This window comes from Drosophila persimilis, unplaced genomic scaffold (assembly GCF_003286085.1).
Source record: "Drosophila persimilis strain 14011-0111.01,24,50 unplaced genomic scaffold, DperRS2 tig00000191-arrow-pilon, whole genome shotgun sequence".
Lineage (NCBI taxonomy): Eukaryota > Metazoa > Arthropoda > Insecta > Diptera > Drosophilidae > Drosophila > Drosophila persimilis.
Window position 1 is genome coordinate 8,048,338 of NW_020825298.1, and position 14,394 is coordinate 8,062,731.

Consider the following 14,394-nt stretch of genomic DNA (forward strand, 5'->3'; position numbering starts at 1 on the left):
CGCACGCCCTAAGCCAAGCCATCGAGCAGTCCAATATTTTGCATATACTCCGGTCTATAGATGGGAAAACTTTTGTGCCCAATCCCCAGATCAGGGGCATTGTTTTATTGGGATATAGGACGGCAGGCCTGGTTTGCCCAGCTTAAGATGCTTCGGTTTGTTATTGAAATAGATCGGATGAGCGCATTATATACTTAACACATTTCCCAATTATACTCGTATGCTACCGGCATGGCAGCGGAATCGGCAATCCACTTACCTAAGCCCGGGACTAGGCCGAGGGTCTAAGTCGCTAAATCAGTCCAGGATACGAGAGGGAGAGAGAGAGAGAGGGTATCCTTCGCGTGTTCCTGTGGCAGCATTATTGGTTCATGGATTGTGGCTGCCCTGGGATTTGTTTAACTGTATCACTTTAGAATAGAATTGGAAAGAGAATGGGCCTAGAGAGAGAGAGAGTAGCACGCGCTCAAGCGCACAAAAACGTCTTAACCAGTTCTCCTTTGCCAGGATCTGCTGTAGCTCTCTCATACTCGTACAATTGGCTTAAGTGCTCGACATGCAATTTGCAAAGATAACAAGCAGAATGGACCGTGCGGATCCCTGCCTCACCTATCTTATTACCCGGGTTAAGTGCACGGCTTACGGTGAGTCGAAAGAGCAACCTTGTGGGTCCGAGGCTCAAGCAGATGCCAAGACCTGATTACCCAGCGTGCAACCATAGGCCAGGACAGGACCAGGACCAGGCCAGGACCTACACAAGGATCGATCTCCTCCGGCGTTGTGCGTGTGCCGTTTGTTACACTTCTTGTGCGTTTAGACTCCTGGTTGCTCCCTGTAGCCCGTTAATGATTCAAACCCCTCAACCATGGCTTAGGCCTATCCCTATCCCTATCCGTATCCGTCTTCTATCCCATCCTCCCATCCTCCTGCCGTATTTCATAAATATTTGATATATAATCGGTTAGTTCTTCGCTTTGTTTGGGCAAAGGCTTAAGGCCTGCATGGGTTTCAGTGGCTTTGTCTCCTTTTTTGTGGCTACTCTCTATAGAGATCTTTGATAGGATGAAGCAGTAGGTACATCTGTAAGCTAGGGAACTTTCTTGGGCCGATCATAGGCCGTTGAAAGAGGTGTCTAAGTGGTGGCCTAGGTGTTAGGGATTTTTTGCAGATGTCTCTCAATATTTTGGCGATGGGGCTAGCAGGAGAGCTGTGGCCAAGCGTTTCGAAGTCCTTTAGAGATATATATACTTAAATATATAAAGAGAAACGAGTTTTGTCTGGGAAAGATGGACAAATACGGATCGGAGAAGTCCATCAGGCATAGAGTTATCGATGGAATACCCTTTTCCCATTAAGTTTAACTTGATCGATTATTTCTTCCCACAATTTGAGTTAGACGAAGAAAAACAATAAACATATCTGTTCATAAAATTTTGAATAAATACATAGAAATTTTTAAATTTTTCTATGTTCTTTTCTTTCTTGGTTTCTTGGGAGAGGAGGTGTTGAGGGTGTGGTTTGATAGAAAAATAATAAAAAACCGAAATTCTGTATTAATATTTTACATTTTTGTGCAAAATTTGAATGCTCTAGCTTTAAGATTAGACTTTATGCACAAATTTCAGGCTTTATGCCCATACCATGAGTTCTTTTTGGGTACTTTCTCTGGAAGAACACTGATAAAACTCATATGATAAGTCCTATTTGTACTACTTGAACCGCTTTTGCTTCCACTTTCAACTGGGGGTTAGAGGCGGTTAGAAGGGGGTTAGAGAGAGGCTCTTGCCCATCGACTAACACAGATATCAGCTGACACTAAGCCCGTTGCACTCTTTTAGCCAAGTTGTCGTGCAAAAATATTGACATTTATCGATTGAAGCCCGCAATCCAGTTTGATGATGATGGCCACCACAATGGCACCACACACCAATGGCATAGGGATCCCCTATACCACACCCAGACCCCGCTCTCTGCCGGGAAGCCCCGCAAGTATCGGGCGTGTCACCTCGCGGGGTAAATTGGAACCCTAACCAGGCGACCCGACCCCCTTGAACCCTCCAAGTGGCGACCACACAGTGACCACAAAATGTGTTTTTAATTGAAACTGATGTGGCGGCTGGCCAGCACTCGATATTACCAGAGCTCTACGATGATGATGATGATGATGATGGTAGAGGTTCGGATGAGGGCAGGCCATTCAAATATTTATTAATAAAATAATTGTTAACCCACGGACACTGGGGCGCACAACTAATCAAATAATGGCAATACAAATACAATTTGGGAAAATATTTGAAAATATTTAAGCGACAAATGCGCAAACCCCGCAATAACAATAGAAAAAAATCATGTGGGCAGTGGCGCAGGCAATCAGAGAGCGCCTAGAGGGGGTGAGGGGGGGTGAGGGGGGGTGAGGGGGGTAGTTCCAGTAGTTCTCCTTAATTAGTTTCTTTCATTATCTTGGCCTCTCTGTTGACCCGAATTTCAATTAAGTTAATTTGCGCCGCCAGACCTCTGCTGGACCCGACCCCAGCCCCCGAAACCAATTCGAATAATAAATACTCGTAAATAAATGTATGAATGAATGAATGAATAAGCCTAGTACTCGCACGATGCGTAGTTCTTTCAATTGAAGACAGAGAACCGAGGAATACTCATACTCGAGCAGAAATTATGAATGAGTAATTACGAATTGCACTTGAGGTCTGACTTGACCCTCCGCCCCTCTGGAGAACGGAAGTGAGTTCATGGCGGGCTTGGGATGAAAGACAGCCTTGCATGATCAGTTGGCATCTGAACTTTTCAATTTTGCACTTGGCGTTGGGGAATTGCGAGCGTTTCTTGTGGGGCCCAAAGTTCAAGACATCTACTTGGGGGCCTGCTTAAGGCTGAGCCGGAAATGACCCCAGAAGCTGCGTTCTTCATCCTTCAAAGAGGAAACTTTATGCCCCACAGATTCAAGAAAACACACACAGACAACCCATATGTCCCTCAGTTCTCACTACCTTCTTCTATCTGTCCCCCTACTGCCTTCCAGATCCATCCGATAGAAACCCCCCGAACACCCTGGCTGCCTCAGATTTCACACTGATAGACACTGCTAATGGGTTTCAACAGAGAGTGAGAGAGAGCGAGCACAAATCAACAAATTAAGCCGGGCCAAGGGCCAGCACTTGGACCTCAATTAAATTGATTTAGATCAGAGCAGAGCAGAGCAGAGCAGAGCAGAGCAGAACTTGTGTTCTCTGCCACCCGGGAGCAGAACTGACCAATGCCCAATGAATATCGAGAGGAAGTTGAGGAAGCACCAGCATAATCGTGCCGATCTCTGGGCGATCTTCTGTGGCAATAAATCGGCAAAAGGCACAAGAACCCGCAGTTGTCGATGATGTTTTGGGTTCGAGGTTGTCATACATGCGCGTGGCCAGTGACTTTTGATGCCCTTTCAAAGGGTAATACCATAGAGAGGGGCTGGTTGTAGTGCAGTGAGGAAAAAGTCGAGAAAAGGAGGTGTAAAACCATGTCTGTCCTTCACTTTTCCAAGTCGAAATCGTCAGGGCCACAATCGTTTAGAAGGCAACCCTTTAATAGAGGACGAGACCCCCAAAATTGTTACATATTTGTCCACACTTAAAGCGGAATTTTATCAAAATGGGACACATGAGACATGGCTTTAGCTATAGCTTTTAGAAAGAGAATTCCTTATTATAGAAATTCGATTCTATTCATGCCTAAAACCTTTTCAATCTTAAGGAAAATCACCACTAACCCTAACCCCCTTAATCCTGTGAAATGTAGCACAGATCAGAGTGCCATATCCTATAGTACTGATCGATCCAGAAGGGTATTAGCCCTAGCTAGGCTTTCTTTCCTTTCGTTTTTTGTTGATGCTTGTTTTTGCGGCTGTTAATTGTTACGCAGTTCATTAACACACATCAGAGAGCAGCACATCACACCATGCCACACACCACACACCGCACACCGCACCATGCACCATGCCACACCATGCCGCATATTAGAGTTGAGCTCGGGGTCCGGTTGTCCCCTTGAAGTTGTGTGCCGCCACCCTCGCGTGGCACACGCGACCGCTCCCACTCCAACTCCTTCTCCCCCGCTCCCCCTCCCCCACTCGCTCTCCCCTCTCCACCAGCGCTAACGATGACATCTAAGCGGTTGCTGCTGCCCCCCTCTGCCGCTGCTGAATCTGCCACTGCCACTGTTGCCCTTAACGATGTCGCTGACGAGTGTCGCCTCGACTCGCCTCGCATCGACTCGACTTTGTCAACGTTTGTGGGTTGTTAATGTTGCTCGTGTCGATGGTGTTGTTGGTGTTGGCGCTGCGTGAGTTTTGGCAATGTTTCTCTTTTCGTTTTCGTTAAATGCGTGTAAATCAGTTTATAACACATTGTCAACAATTATCAAGTGTTGCTGCGAGGGGAAGGGCCACGGGCCACGGGCCACTGCCACCAAAAAGGGGGAGTGTGCAGCTTTTTTAGGCGATATATTCATGACTCTGTTGATGCGCTACCAAAAACATTACAGAATGGAATAGAATATGATCCTAGAGGAAATATCAGCCAGGAATATAAGGAATAAGGTGCAATGGATCTGCCACACATCTTCCACAGGCCTTAAACATCATCTTTATGGCCATCAAAGACCTCTGCCAACAAATAGGAAATGTTTTTAAGCATATTCGCACTAAATTCAATTATATTCCTTATTCCCATTCCCCTACCTCCAACATATGACACACTACTATCTTCAGGCGATCTCCATCCGATAAAGTTCCGTCCATTAACATTCCAAATCTATTTCCTCTGATATAGCGCACTTTTTGAACGCCAAGACTGAAGGTTTCCCTTTTTGTTTGCTCCTTGTTTCCGGCTCATCATCCTGCTTTCCCTGCTTTCCCACACAGCACACTCCCTGGACCGATGGACCAGGGTCCAGAGCTCCCTCATCCCTGCCGGCGCACCCTTTGCTGTACTCAAGGCAACCTCTAGGACACTCATTTGGCTGTTTATTTGCAAAACGAAACACACGATAATAGCAACAACAGCAACGGAAACAAGTGTGTCCGAGTCCGAGTCCGTGAACGTGATTTCAACGAAATTGGGCCAATTTATAAGAGGGAGAAAAGACCCCCCGCCCGCCCGCACAGCCCCCTTCAAAGGGGGCGCCAGAGCGCATAGAGAAAGGAAAACTCGGCTGGAAAACCTACCTATATTTTGTTAACTGGTTAACACGCTTAAAACAGAATCAGATGTCACCACCAGAGGCCAGAGAGGCCCGAGAGGCCCGAGAGGCCAGAGAGGCCATAGGCCGAGTGCTTGAGCAGAGGTTTAACCCTTTTCCCTTTTAATCGAGACAAATCCGAAATTGAAAATATTTGCATGGCTAAGCGACGGCGATTAGAAGGAAAAGCAACGCCAAGACATCGACAAGGACGTGGACGTGGACGAGGACGAGGACGAGGACGTGGTCGTGTCCGAGGACACAGCTTGAGGTCCACGAAATGAGATTAATACGCGCTAAGCTAAGTCCCCTTCAGGACGCTAAATCCATACATCGATTTAATCCTTGCTTAACTCTTTCGAAACGGTAGCCGTGTGGGTAGGTACAGCCACAGCCACTGCTCTAAGGATCTAAGGATCGCTGACTGTGTGGCCATGTAAACAGACAATATAAACAACGGAAGCGAAGAAGGACGTACCGATCCTTAACCCGTTCAGCGTTCAGCTACCTCTCCAGCCACCCACACATCCATCCACTTAGGTAGAGATCCTGTCTCTGGGCTCTGGGCTCTCGATTCTCGATTCTCGATTCTGGGACCTTGTTTGCATGCATCGCGCTGATCCGTTGGACAAACAAGCTAATCCTGCGGTTAAACTGCCATTGAGTTTATCAAAATACAGGCATTCGCCTACCCGGAAGGACATGCACGGGCGTACCACGGGGCGTACCAACTTTACGGCCGAACGGGTTGAGAGAATCGGGACATCGGTAGCCCGAAAAGGGTTAGGGCCATCCTTCCCCGCGGATTTATTTCAGCCAGAATTTAGCTCAAAGTGCAAATATCAAAAGTTTTTGCCCCGAACAAAACTAAATGCCTGCTATAAATCTGGCTGATTAGTAAAGTACTCTCGCCCCCCGCCCCCGACTCGAGAGTCTCCCTTTCTCTCCGTCAATCCGCATCCAAATCCCCTGCCGGATCAGACACTCGCACTCACTCACGTCTCGCTGTCCCACTCACTCCGACACGGTAGCAAATCTGTCGCCTTTTCAGCGTTTTAATCAATGACAAGTTGGTTTTTTCTCTGTCAATCCTTCTCTCGTTTTTCACGTACGACTAGACGAGGTTTTTGTGGGATTTTTGTTTGTACGGGGTAATTACGGTCTGTAGTTTCCGGATTGTCGGGAAGTTCTAAGCGATGCAGATTGTTTTTGGTCTTGGATTTGTGGTAAAATTTTGTTTTTGGTAAAGGCTTAATTTTTTTGCTACTGAAATGGACTTAGGAATCTATAAATTTTCATCAACAAGAGTACATCAGGGTACTTCCGTTTTTCCTACGACAAAATGTTAAAAAATAAATATAAAAAAGTCATATTTTGAAAAAAAATAATATTTATATTTAGCAAAAAAAAAAAAATACAATAGATACAAGGTAAATCCAGATATAAGCCAAAATATGTATGACTCGACGTTGCGCTACAACAAAGAGAAGGTTGGGTTTTAGAGGTTTGGCTAAAAAATTGCACAAATCAACGAATTGGTTAAGACTATCTATATGCTAATTTTTAGTCCTAATAAATTAAATATTGAGCGTTAATTTTCCAAGCCATTAAATGAATAAACCTTTTCTATTTTTTTGTAATAAATCCGGGAAGGCATCTAAGGTCCGTGGCATTAAAAGTTAAAAAATCGACGATTAGCCGAGATGGGCCAAATTTGTTGGCATTATTTTTGGTTAGTTCATAGTAATAACTATAGTAATAGTAAGTAATAATAATAATAGTAACAATTTCTAGCATATAAAGATTTTGAGAAAAAACTTGTACCAAGAATAACCTTTCTTATGGAAGATAATTGTAAAGGAAAACATAACTATAAAAAACCAAAAAATAAAACCAAAAAATACCGAAAAAGTGAGCTTTTTTTTGTGAAAAGTTTTCCAAAAATTTTCATTAAATTTAAAAAATAATCTCGGGAAAAAACTATATGTAAATCAGTTTTTATTTGCGGAAAATCCCATATGTCCGTAGAGTAAAAGGGATCTCCTCAAGGAAACAGCCCCTAGAACTTCCTAAAACACACAACAATTACCATAATAATCAACAATTATACATTTTGAAGCATTAACCATGTTCCTCAATATTCAAATATATATAATTTCGCGTTTTGTTACGACTATCAATTAAAAACCCACACAATATTCCCGCCACTTACAGCACAAATATGATACAATTACACAAAAGACATGTCAGAATTCCATATGACATCCTCTTTGCGGTAACATCTCCATAATGCATAAAGAATAAACGTACAATTTTATAAGGAACCCATAATTACAGGCTCCCCGTATAATTCTGTACAGCTGACCGACCATTCGCTTAGTTTGAATAGTTTTTCACAGGGGGAGAACGGAAAAACCCCATCAAAGTTATGTATATTCAAAGCAACCAAAACAATTACAAAACAGGGAAAAACTGGGAAAAAAATAACAATGATAAATAATTTAATTGAAAGACAGGGCAAACAATGGGGCAGAAAAATCAATTGAAAATTGTTCGAGGGGGCAACAATTAACAAGCCTTTGAGGTGAGGCGCCATTTTGTTTTGAACAGCGGTGCTCCGTTGATATGGGGAGCCCCCCGCTGCACACCCCCCTCTATGGTTGGGGGCTGCTCTCACGTTCCCATTCTCCAAGAGAGCGTTCTGTCTGAGAGCGCATGTCTCCACTGGTGGGGCGTCCAATAAGTTGTGGCCGCGCCACGCCGCACAAAAACACGAGTGGAGACACACACACACACACCGTTACACCGCCACACCGTCACACCGCCACACAGATACAATTCCAACCACATTCCGTTAGGCCATCGATACAAACATGGCGTCTTCGTCTTTGGCTTCGTCTTTCGTTTCGGCTGCACTTTTTTTTTTTTTTGTATGTTTCAGGTAAAACAAGTTTTCCCTGCCCCCCTCCCCACCCCCACCCCTTGGACACGCAGAGGGGTCGGGTCGTCTCCAATCATCGGGCTGGCTGGCACAACAACTGCAGACGAGTGCACGCCCCCAATTTGTGAAAACAATTATTATGATTACAGAAATGATTTCGATTTTGAGTTCGGTTCGGTTCGACTCGGTTCGGATCGATTCGTTTGGTTCGTCGGCTGGGGATGTGGCATGTGTGGCACATGCGAATGCCAGCAGCTGCTTTTCATTTTGCAGTTGTTCTGGAAAATTCCCTTCTCCATTCAATTGATTGCAACAAATTACATTTAATCGTTGTTCGTTCTACTAAGGAAATACGGCATTATATTTATGGAACAATTTTCTAGTACTTGGAATTGTGTTTGGTTTTCTTTTTTTTTCAAGGAGAAAGTTTGAAAGACAGACACACATTTCCTTAGATAATTGAATAATTAAAGTAATTTTCAAGAATTAAATTATTCAACACAAATTAAAGGCAATCTTTTAGGAATTTAGCAAAGTTTTAGGTGGCCAATATTTATAAGGAATTTTCAGACCACAAGCCAGGATTTTGCCATGCAATTATGGGCTGTTCCAGATACAAGATATTTACCAGTATCTTTAAACAAAATAAATATAAATATATGCAAAATAAACCTATAGTTCTTTAAAATTACATAACAATCCATCCATCTATACAATATCATCACATATTTCAACAACATGTTCCTATAATGAGAGGTGGAGGTCCCTACCCTCGTATACCATATCTGTGACCATATTTAACTCCGATTCCGATTACTACCCCTACCAAATACGATCCATAAGTTTGCAAACTGGCCAAAAATTAACAGGGGCAAGCGGGCAAACAAAAATCTGGGATACAATTAATAATGGAAACTGTGTGTAAAAACAAGAAATACATTAACACCAACACGAAAGACAGCAACAACCACAGAAGGAGAGCAGCAGCTGCCAATATAAAAGAGCAAAAAGAGGGGGAGGGGAAGGGGGAGGGGGAGAAAAAAGCAACGTAAAACGAAAGACCTAGCGTATCAAAATGCAACCCACAATCCCAAAAAGGGTGACTACAAAGAGGTCTCTCTCTCGCTCTCTCTCTCTCTCCCTCTGTCGTTTTACAGTAATATGTGTGACTGTGACGGCGTCGGCGTTTGTTGTGTTCGCGTCATGTCAGAAGCAATTATCACCGAATGGAAAAAGCAAATCTGAACAGCAACAACAGCCAGCGAGAGCGAACGAGAGGCAGAACCGAAAAGAGAGGGCCAGCGATACGTTCCACAGCGGCGATTGGCCGACGGCGTACATCCCCCCCCCCGAGCAACGGTGCCGAACACACAGCCAGCCGCCGCAGCGGGCTCTCTGTCGGGGATTGGAATATTGGGAATTCTTGTTTTTAGTCTACACTAAACCCGACAGAGCAACGGACGTGAGGGATCTCAATACGACGACGAACAAAAGTCTCGTCTCGCGTCGGCAAAACTGAACGTAACGAAATCTGAGACTTAACGAAGCCACAGCCAATTTGAATTTGAATTGTGTACGAAAATACGAAGAATATAATGGCATTGCTGTCCATTGTTGTTGGGTAAAACTGGTAGCAGCAGGCTGTGCAAAAATGGTGAAGATCGTTGATGGTCTCCCCGAGATCAGCGCTCACGCCCATCATCACCATACGCCCACGCTTGCGCATCATCATCCGCTCTCGCATCCGCATCCGCTCGCGCATCCGCTACATCATTCGCATCCACATCCCGTCGGCATTAATCTCACGAATCTGATGAAAATGGCCAGAACGCCGCATCTAAAGTCCAGCTTTTCGATCAATGCCATACTGCCGGAGACCCTGGAGCATCACGACGATGAGGAGGAGGACAAAGCCGAAGAGCATCACTCGAATCAATCAAAGTTTCTGCCCAACCACAATAACAACAATCCCGTGGCCACGCCTTGGGGCAATGAGGAACACGATCCCGACCACGATCATGAGCCCGAAAGCGATGTGGAGTCGGATCTGGATGTGACGTCGATGTCACCGGCCCCGGCTGTCACCCACAACGAGAGCGATGTGGATGAGGTGGACGACGACGACGTGGACGAGGACGTGGACTGTGATGCCGATGGGGACGGCGAGACCACTGACGGCGACGCGGAGACCAAGTCCAGCGATGGCAAGCCCGTGAAGGATAAGAAGGGCAACGAGAAGCCCCCCTACAGCTACAATGCCCTGATCATGATGGCCATTCGCCAGAGCCAGGAGAAGCGGCTGACCCTCAACGGGATCTACGAGTACATCATGACCAACCATCCCTACTACCGGGACAACAAGCAGGGCTGGCAGAACTCCATCCGGCACAACCTCAGCCTCAACAAGTGCTTCGTGAAGGTGCCCCGGCACTACGACGATCCCGGGAAGGGCAACTACTGGATGCTCGACCCCTCGGCGGAGGATGTCTTCATCGGGGGATCCACTGGGAAGCTGAGGAGGCGCACCACGGCCGCCTCGCGCTCCCGCCTGGCGGCCTTCAAGCGATCGCTGATCGGACCCATGTTCCCCAGTCTGGCGGCCTATCCCCAGTTCGGACAGTTCCTCACGTATCCCCCGTCGGCGCCCAGTCTTCTGGCCAGCATGTACCAGCGCTACAATCCCTTTGCGCCAAAGAGCGGACCCGGCGGACTGCCCGGCATGCCACCGCCTCCGCCCGGACCCGGACCTGGCCAGGGGCTGCCGCCGCCTCCGTTCGGAGTGCCTCCGACCGGCAACGAGCTCTACCAGCGACTCCAGTACCAACAGCTGTTGCATCAACATGCGGCGGCCGCCGCTCTGGCGGCACATCAAAGACAGCTCTCCGCGGCGGCGGCGGCGGCGACAGCACCGCAGCCGCATATGACACATCTGGGGCAGCCGCCCTCGTCGCCCAGCCACCTCCACGGTGGCGGCGGCGGCAGCAACGGAGGAGGCGACTCGCCAGGTCCCTCACCGCAGCCGCTGCTCAATCCGGTCACCGTCGTCTCACGCAACAGCTGAAGGGGCAAGCGGGCACCAAAAATCGCTCTTGGGCTCGTGATCTGGAGTTGGTTTAGTTTAAGTAATGATTGTACATAGAAATAGCCGCGACTGAGGCGCTAGACGCTTGTATATAGAGAAACCAGGAGCAGGTATTCGGTGGGGAAGCAGGCATTCGGTTGCCTTTGCAGAGTTGGAGACGAGCAGGGATGTGGTAAGGATATGTGGGTGGAAGAGAGGCAGCTAAGAAGTTGTCAGAACTTTCTGTGTGATCCATAAACGAAGATCTCGAAAGGTCTTCATTTTTAAAGCCCAGAAAGGTGTAAATTTTGATGAAAGATCATTCTTTTGTGGGGTATATATTTGGATGGCATTTGATGATGTCTTTTTGGTACCAAGAGATTTCCAGGTCTTCTAAGATCTAAGAAACTCCTTTAAATATTTCAAAAAATAATTTGAAAAATTCCCAAAGGTTGGTTCTTCAACAAAAAATACTGGAAATATCTTTGAAACCCACATCCACCCCACCCGCTCCTCACAGTATTGTAATACCTCTGCAATGGCTGGCCCCAGGGAGTGTTTCAGAGCTGGTAATACTGTTGTCACATTTGTATGTATCTACGATATAACACCTACGATTAACTATTGTATTAACGATACTTAAGCGCTGCAGGCAAACAACTAAGCACTATTTAATTTATATATATGTATTATTGTATATTTAGACACTGAACGAACAGAAATCGAAAACAATTAAAGATTCTATTGAAATAAAAAAGATACAAAACCGAAAATTCAACCACAAGGAAGGCAGGGATGGGCAAGGGGAAAGGGGAAAGGGAAGGAGGAATGCCGACGGCGGGTGTTCAATTGAACTGCAGTGGCCGCTAAATGAATCTGTTGTCGCGACAAAGTTGTCGACAAACGGACAAACAGGAAGTCCTTAATAAGTGGGAAACCGCACACACACACACACTGTAAGCCACTGCAAAGTGTCAAATCAAATGAAATTTTAGCGCATGTCCCACACACGACACACAGGCCCCTCCAGCCACAAATGGGGGGGAGAGAGCCATGGCTGGGGGCCTGTGCCTGTGGCTGCTGATGAAATTGTTTTACTGCCTAGCTATGGCGCCAAGCCCAGAGGACTGTAAGAACTAAAATACCCAGCACTCATTCATCTAATTGACACACTTCTTGGAGCCCCCCTGCCACCTGGTGTCTAGCACACCTTGAATGCTGCTCAATCTTCCAGCTCGTTTCACTTGCTCCACTCGTAATGATTCATGGATGATTCACTCGCTGGCGAGGTTAACAAACTGCAATCTGCTAGACGCTGTGCACCTTTTTTGCGAGTCCAACACGGCGTATGCGTGATATCCATCGCATCCATCTAGTTGACAATTGCCGCCTGACATTTCTCAGTTGCACATTTCAATTGAAAAGATATCTTAGACAAGACAAGAGGCGACAACGCGACGCCAACTGAATTCTCCTGTTGAGTCAACACAGTCTCTCCGTTCAAGAATGAGAATGCGAATGCGAATGAGAATGAGATTATCCAATTCACTTAGTTAATACGAGTGCCCCGTACGGTACGGCCGGGTCTGGGCTGCATTTATTGTTACGGTTTTCAATTGGGTTTTGCCAGCTACTCAATTCCATTCAAGTTGCCAATTATGCGACCATTATTCAATCAAACTAAATTTATTTGTTTGTCTCTTTTCCACGTAAATCTCTCCAGACGATTTCCACATACCCAAACCCATACTCTCGTATCTTTCAATTTATTCGCCTTGCGCGACGGATTATTGTCTGTGTAAACATTTCAAGTGAATTATCCTATATACACGTACACGGATACACGGATACACGTACCCGTACCCGTACTATTGCCTCATGTCGCAAGCAGTTCACTCAATTAACATCGTCTATATATGTACGACTTGTGCTAGTATATTGAATCTCTGGTTGAGTCTCTGGTACTCGGTTCACAAGTTCAAGAAACTTTCAGAGCCACTGTCTCGGTTTTAGATTGAATGTGGCGCCAGTTTGTGGTTTATTTTGTAATACTTAAAACTCGGGTAGTGCCGAGAAGGCTGATTAGCGGGTTAGACGAGTCGTAGTTAAAGTTCTAAAGCGTTGGAATGGATTATTACGGAATAACTTGGAGTATATTCCAAGCCTTTGCCTGTTTTTGGGTATGTCCTCCTTTAAAGAACCTGGGAATACGAATATTCAAAAACAGTTGCACTTCCATCTGACGGGGTGTCCGACGGGGTGTACGGAAGGGTCTTTGACGGGGTCTCTGACGGTCTCTCTGACGGTCTCTCTGACGGCACTGAGGAGATCTTCTTTTGTTTGACTTGTGGCATGGCTAAACTGTAATAATTGGATGAGGCGAGACCGAGGCAGGGGCTGGGCCAGGGGCAGAACCGATGATCATCCCGCCTAGTGGTTGTGGAGGACGATGATGTGTATGACGGACTCTGACTGGCATGAAGAAATCATTTTATTCATTTCTGAACTCCAAATTATAGCATGCAACATCGATACACAACAAGCCGCAGCTAAAGCGGCACCGACAGTGACAGGGGGATGGTTTGGGGGTACTAATGACCATAATTGCACACACACACACACGCACACCTCTTGGCCATTCACTTGGGCCATAAACACAGACATTAACACCTGATCCGAAATGGTCAGAGGAGCGACACAAGTTTTTCTTTCATTTTCATGCGGCTGCAGTGTTGTGCCGCCAGCTAAAGGTGTTTTCCCTGCCGCACTGCAGCCCATTGTTATGGTAAATAGTCGGTGTGTCCCCCCCCCCTCCTTCTGTTCCGCTCTTAATTATAGTCGCAGCTTAATCTGGAGCGAGGCAGCTGTGCCACAAGTCGATGCCACATGCGAGTGCATGAACAATTGAACAATGGGATTGGAAATGGGGATGTGGATAGCTTTGTAACACCGCCAGGGGTGGGGGGCAGGCTCGTTGTTGGCCAAAAAGCGCACAAGAGTTGCCAAACAAATTCTTTTGTTATTTAATTGTAACCAAATTATTTCCACACGCTCTTTCTTCGGGCGGCCACCATTGTTCCACACTCTCGACCCGCGACTGTCTCTCCTGTTCGCCCATTGGTCGGGGGGGACGCCATTCCTCCTTCACCTCCAG

The 14,394-nt window shown here is 46.2% G+C and overlaps 1 protein-coding gene across 1 annotated transcript; it reads left to right on the plus strand.

The window, feature by feature from the left end:
- Window positions 1-9,645: 9,645 nt before the first annotated feature.
- On the plus strand, window positions 9,646-11,624 carry LOC6588755 (fork head domain transcription factor slp2). Its single transcript, XM_002014910.2, has one exon. The coding sequence runs from the start codon at window positions 9,831-9,833 to the stop codon at window positions 11,238-11,240; it is 1,410 nt and encodes a 469-aa protein (XP_002014946.1). The 5' UTR covers window positions 9,646-9,830; the 3' UTR covers window positions 11,241-11,624.
- Window positions 11,625-14,394: the final 2,770 nt, after the last annotated feature.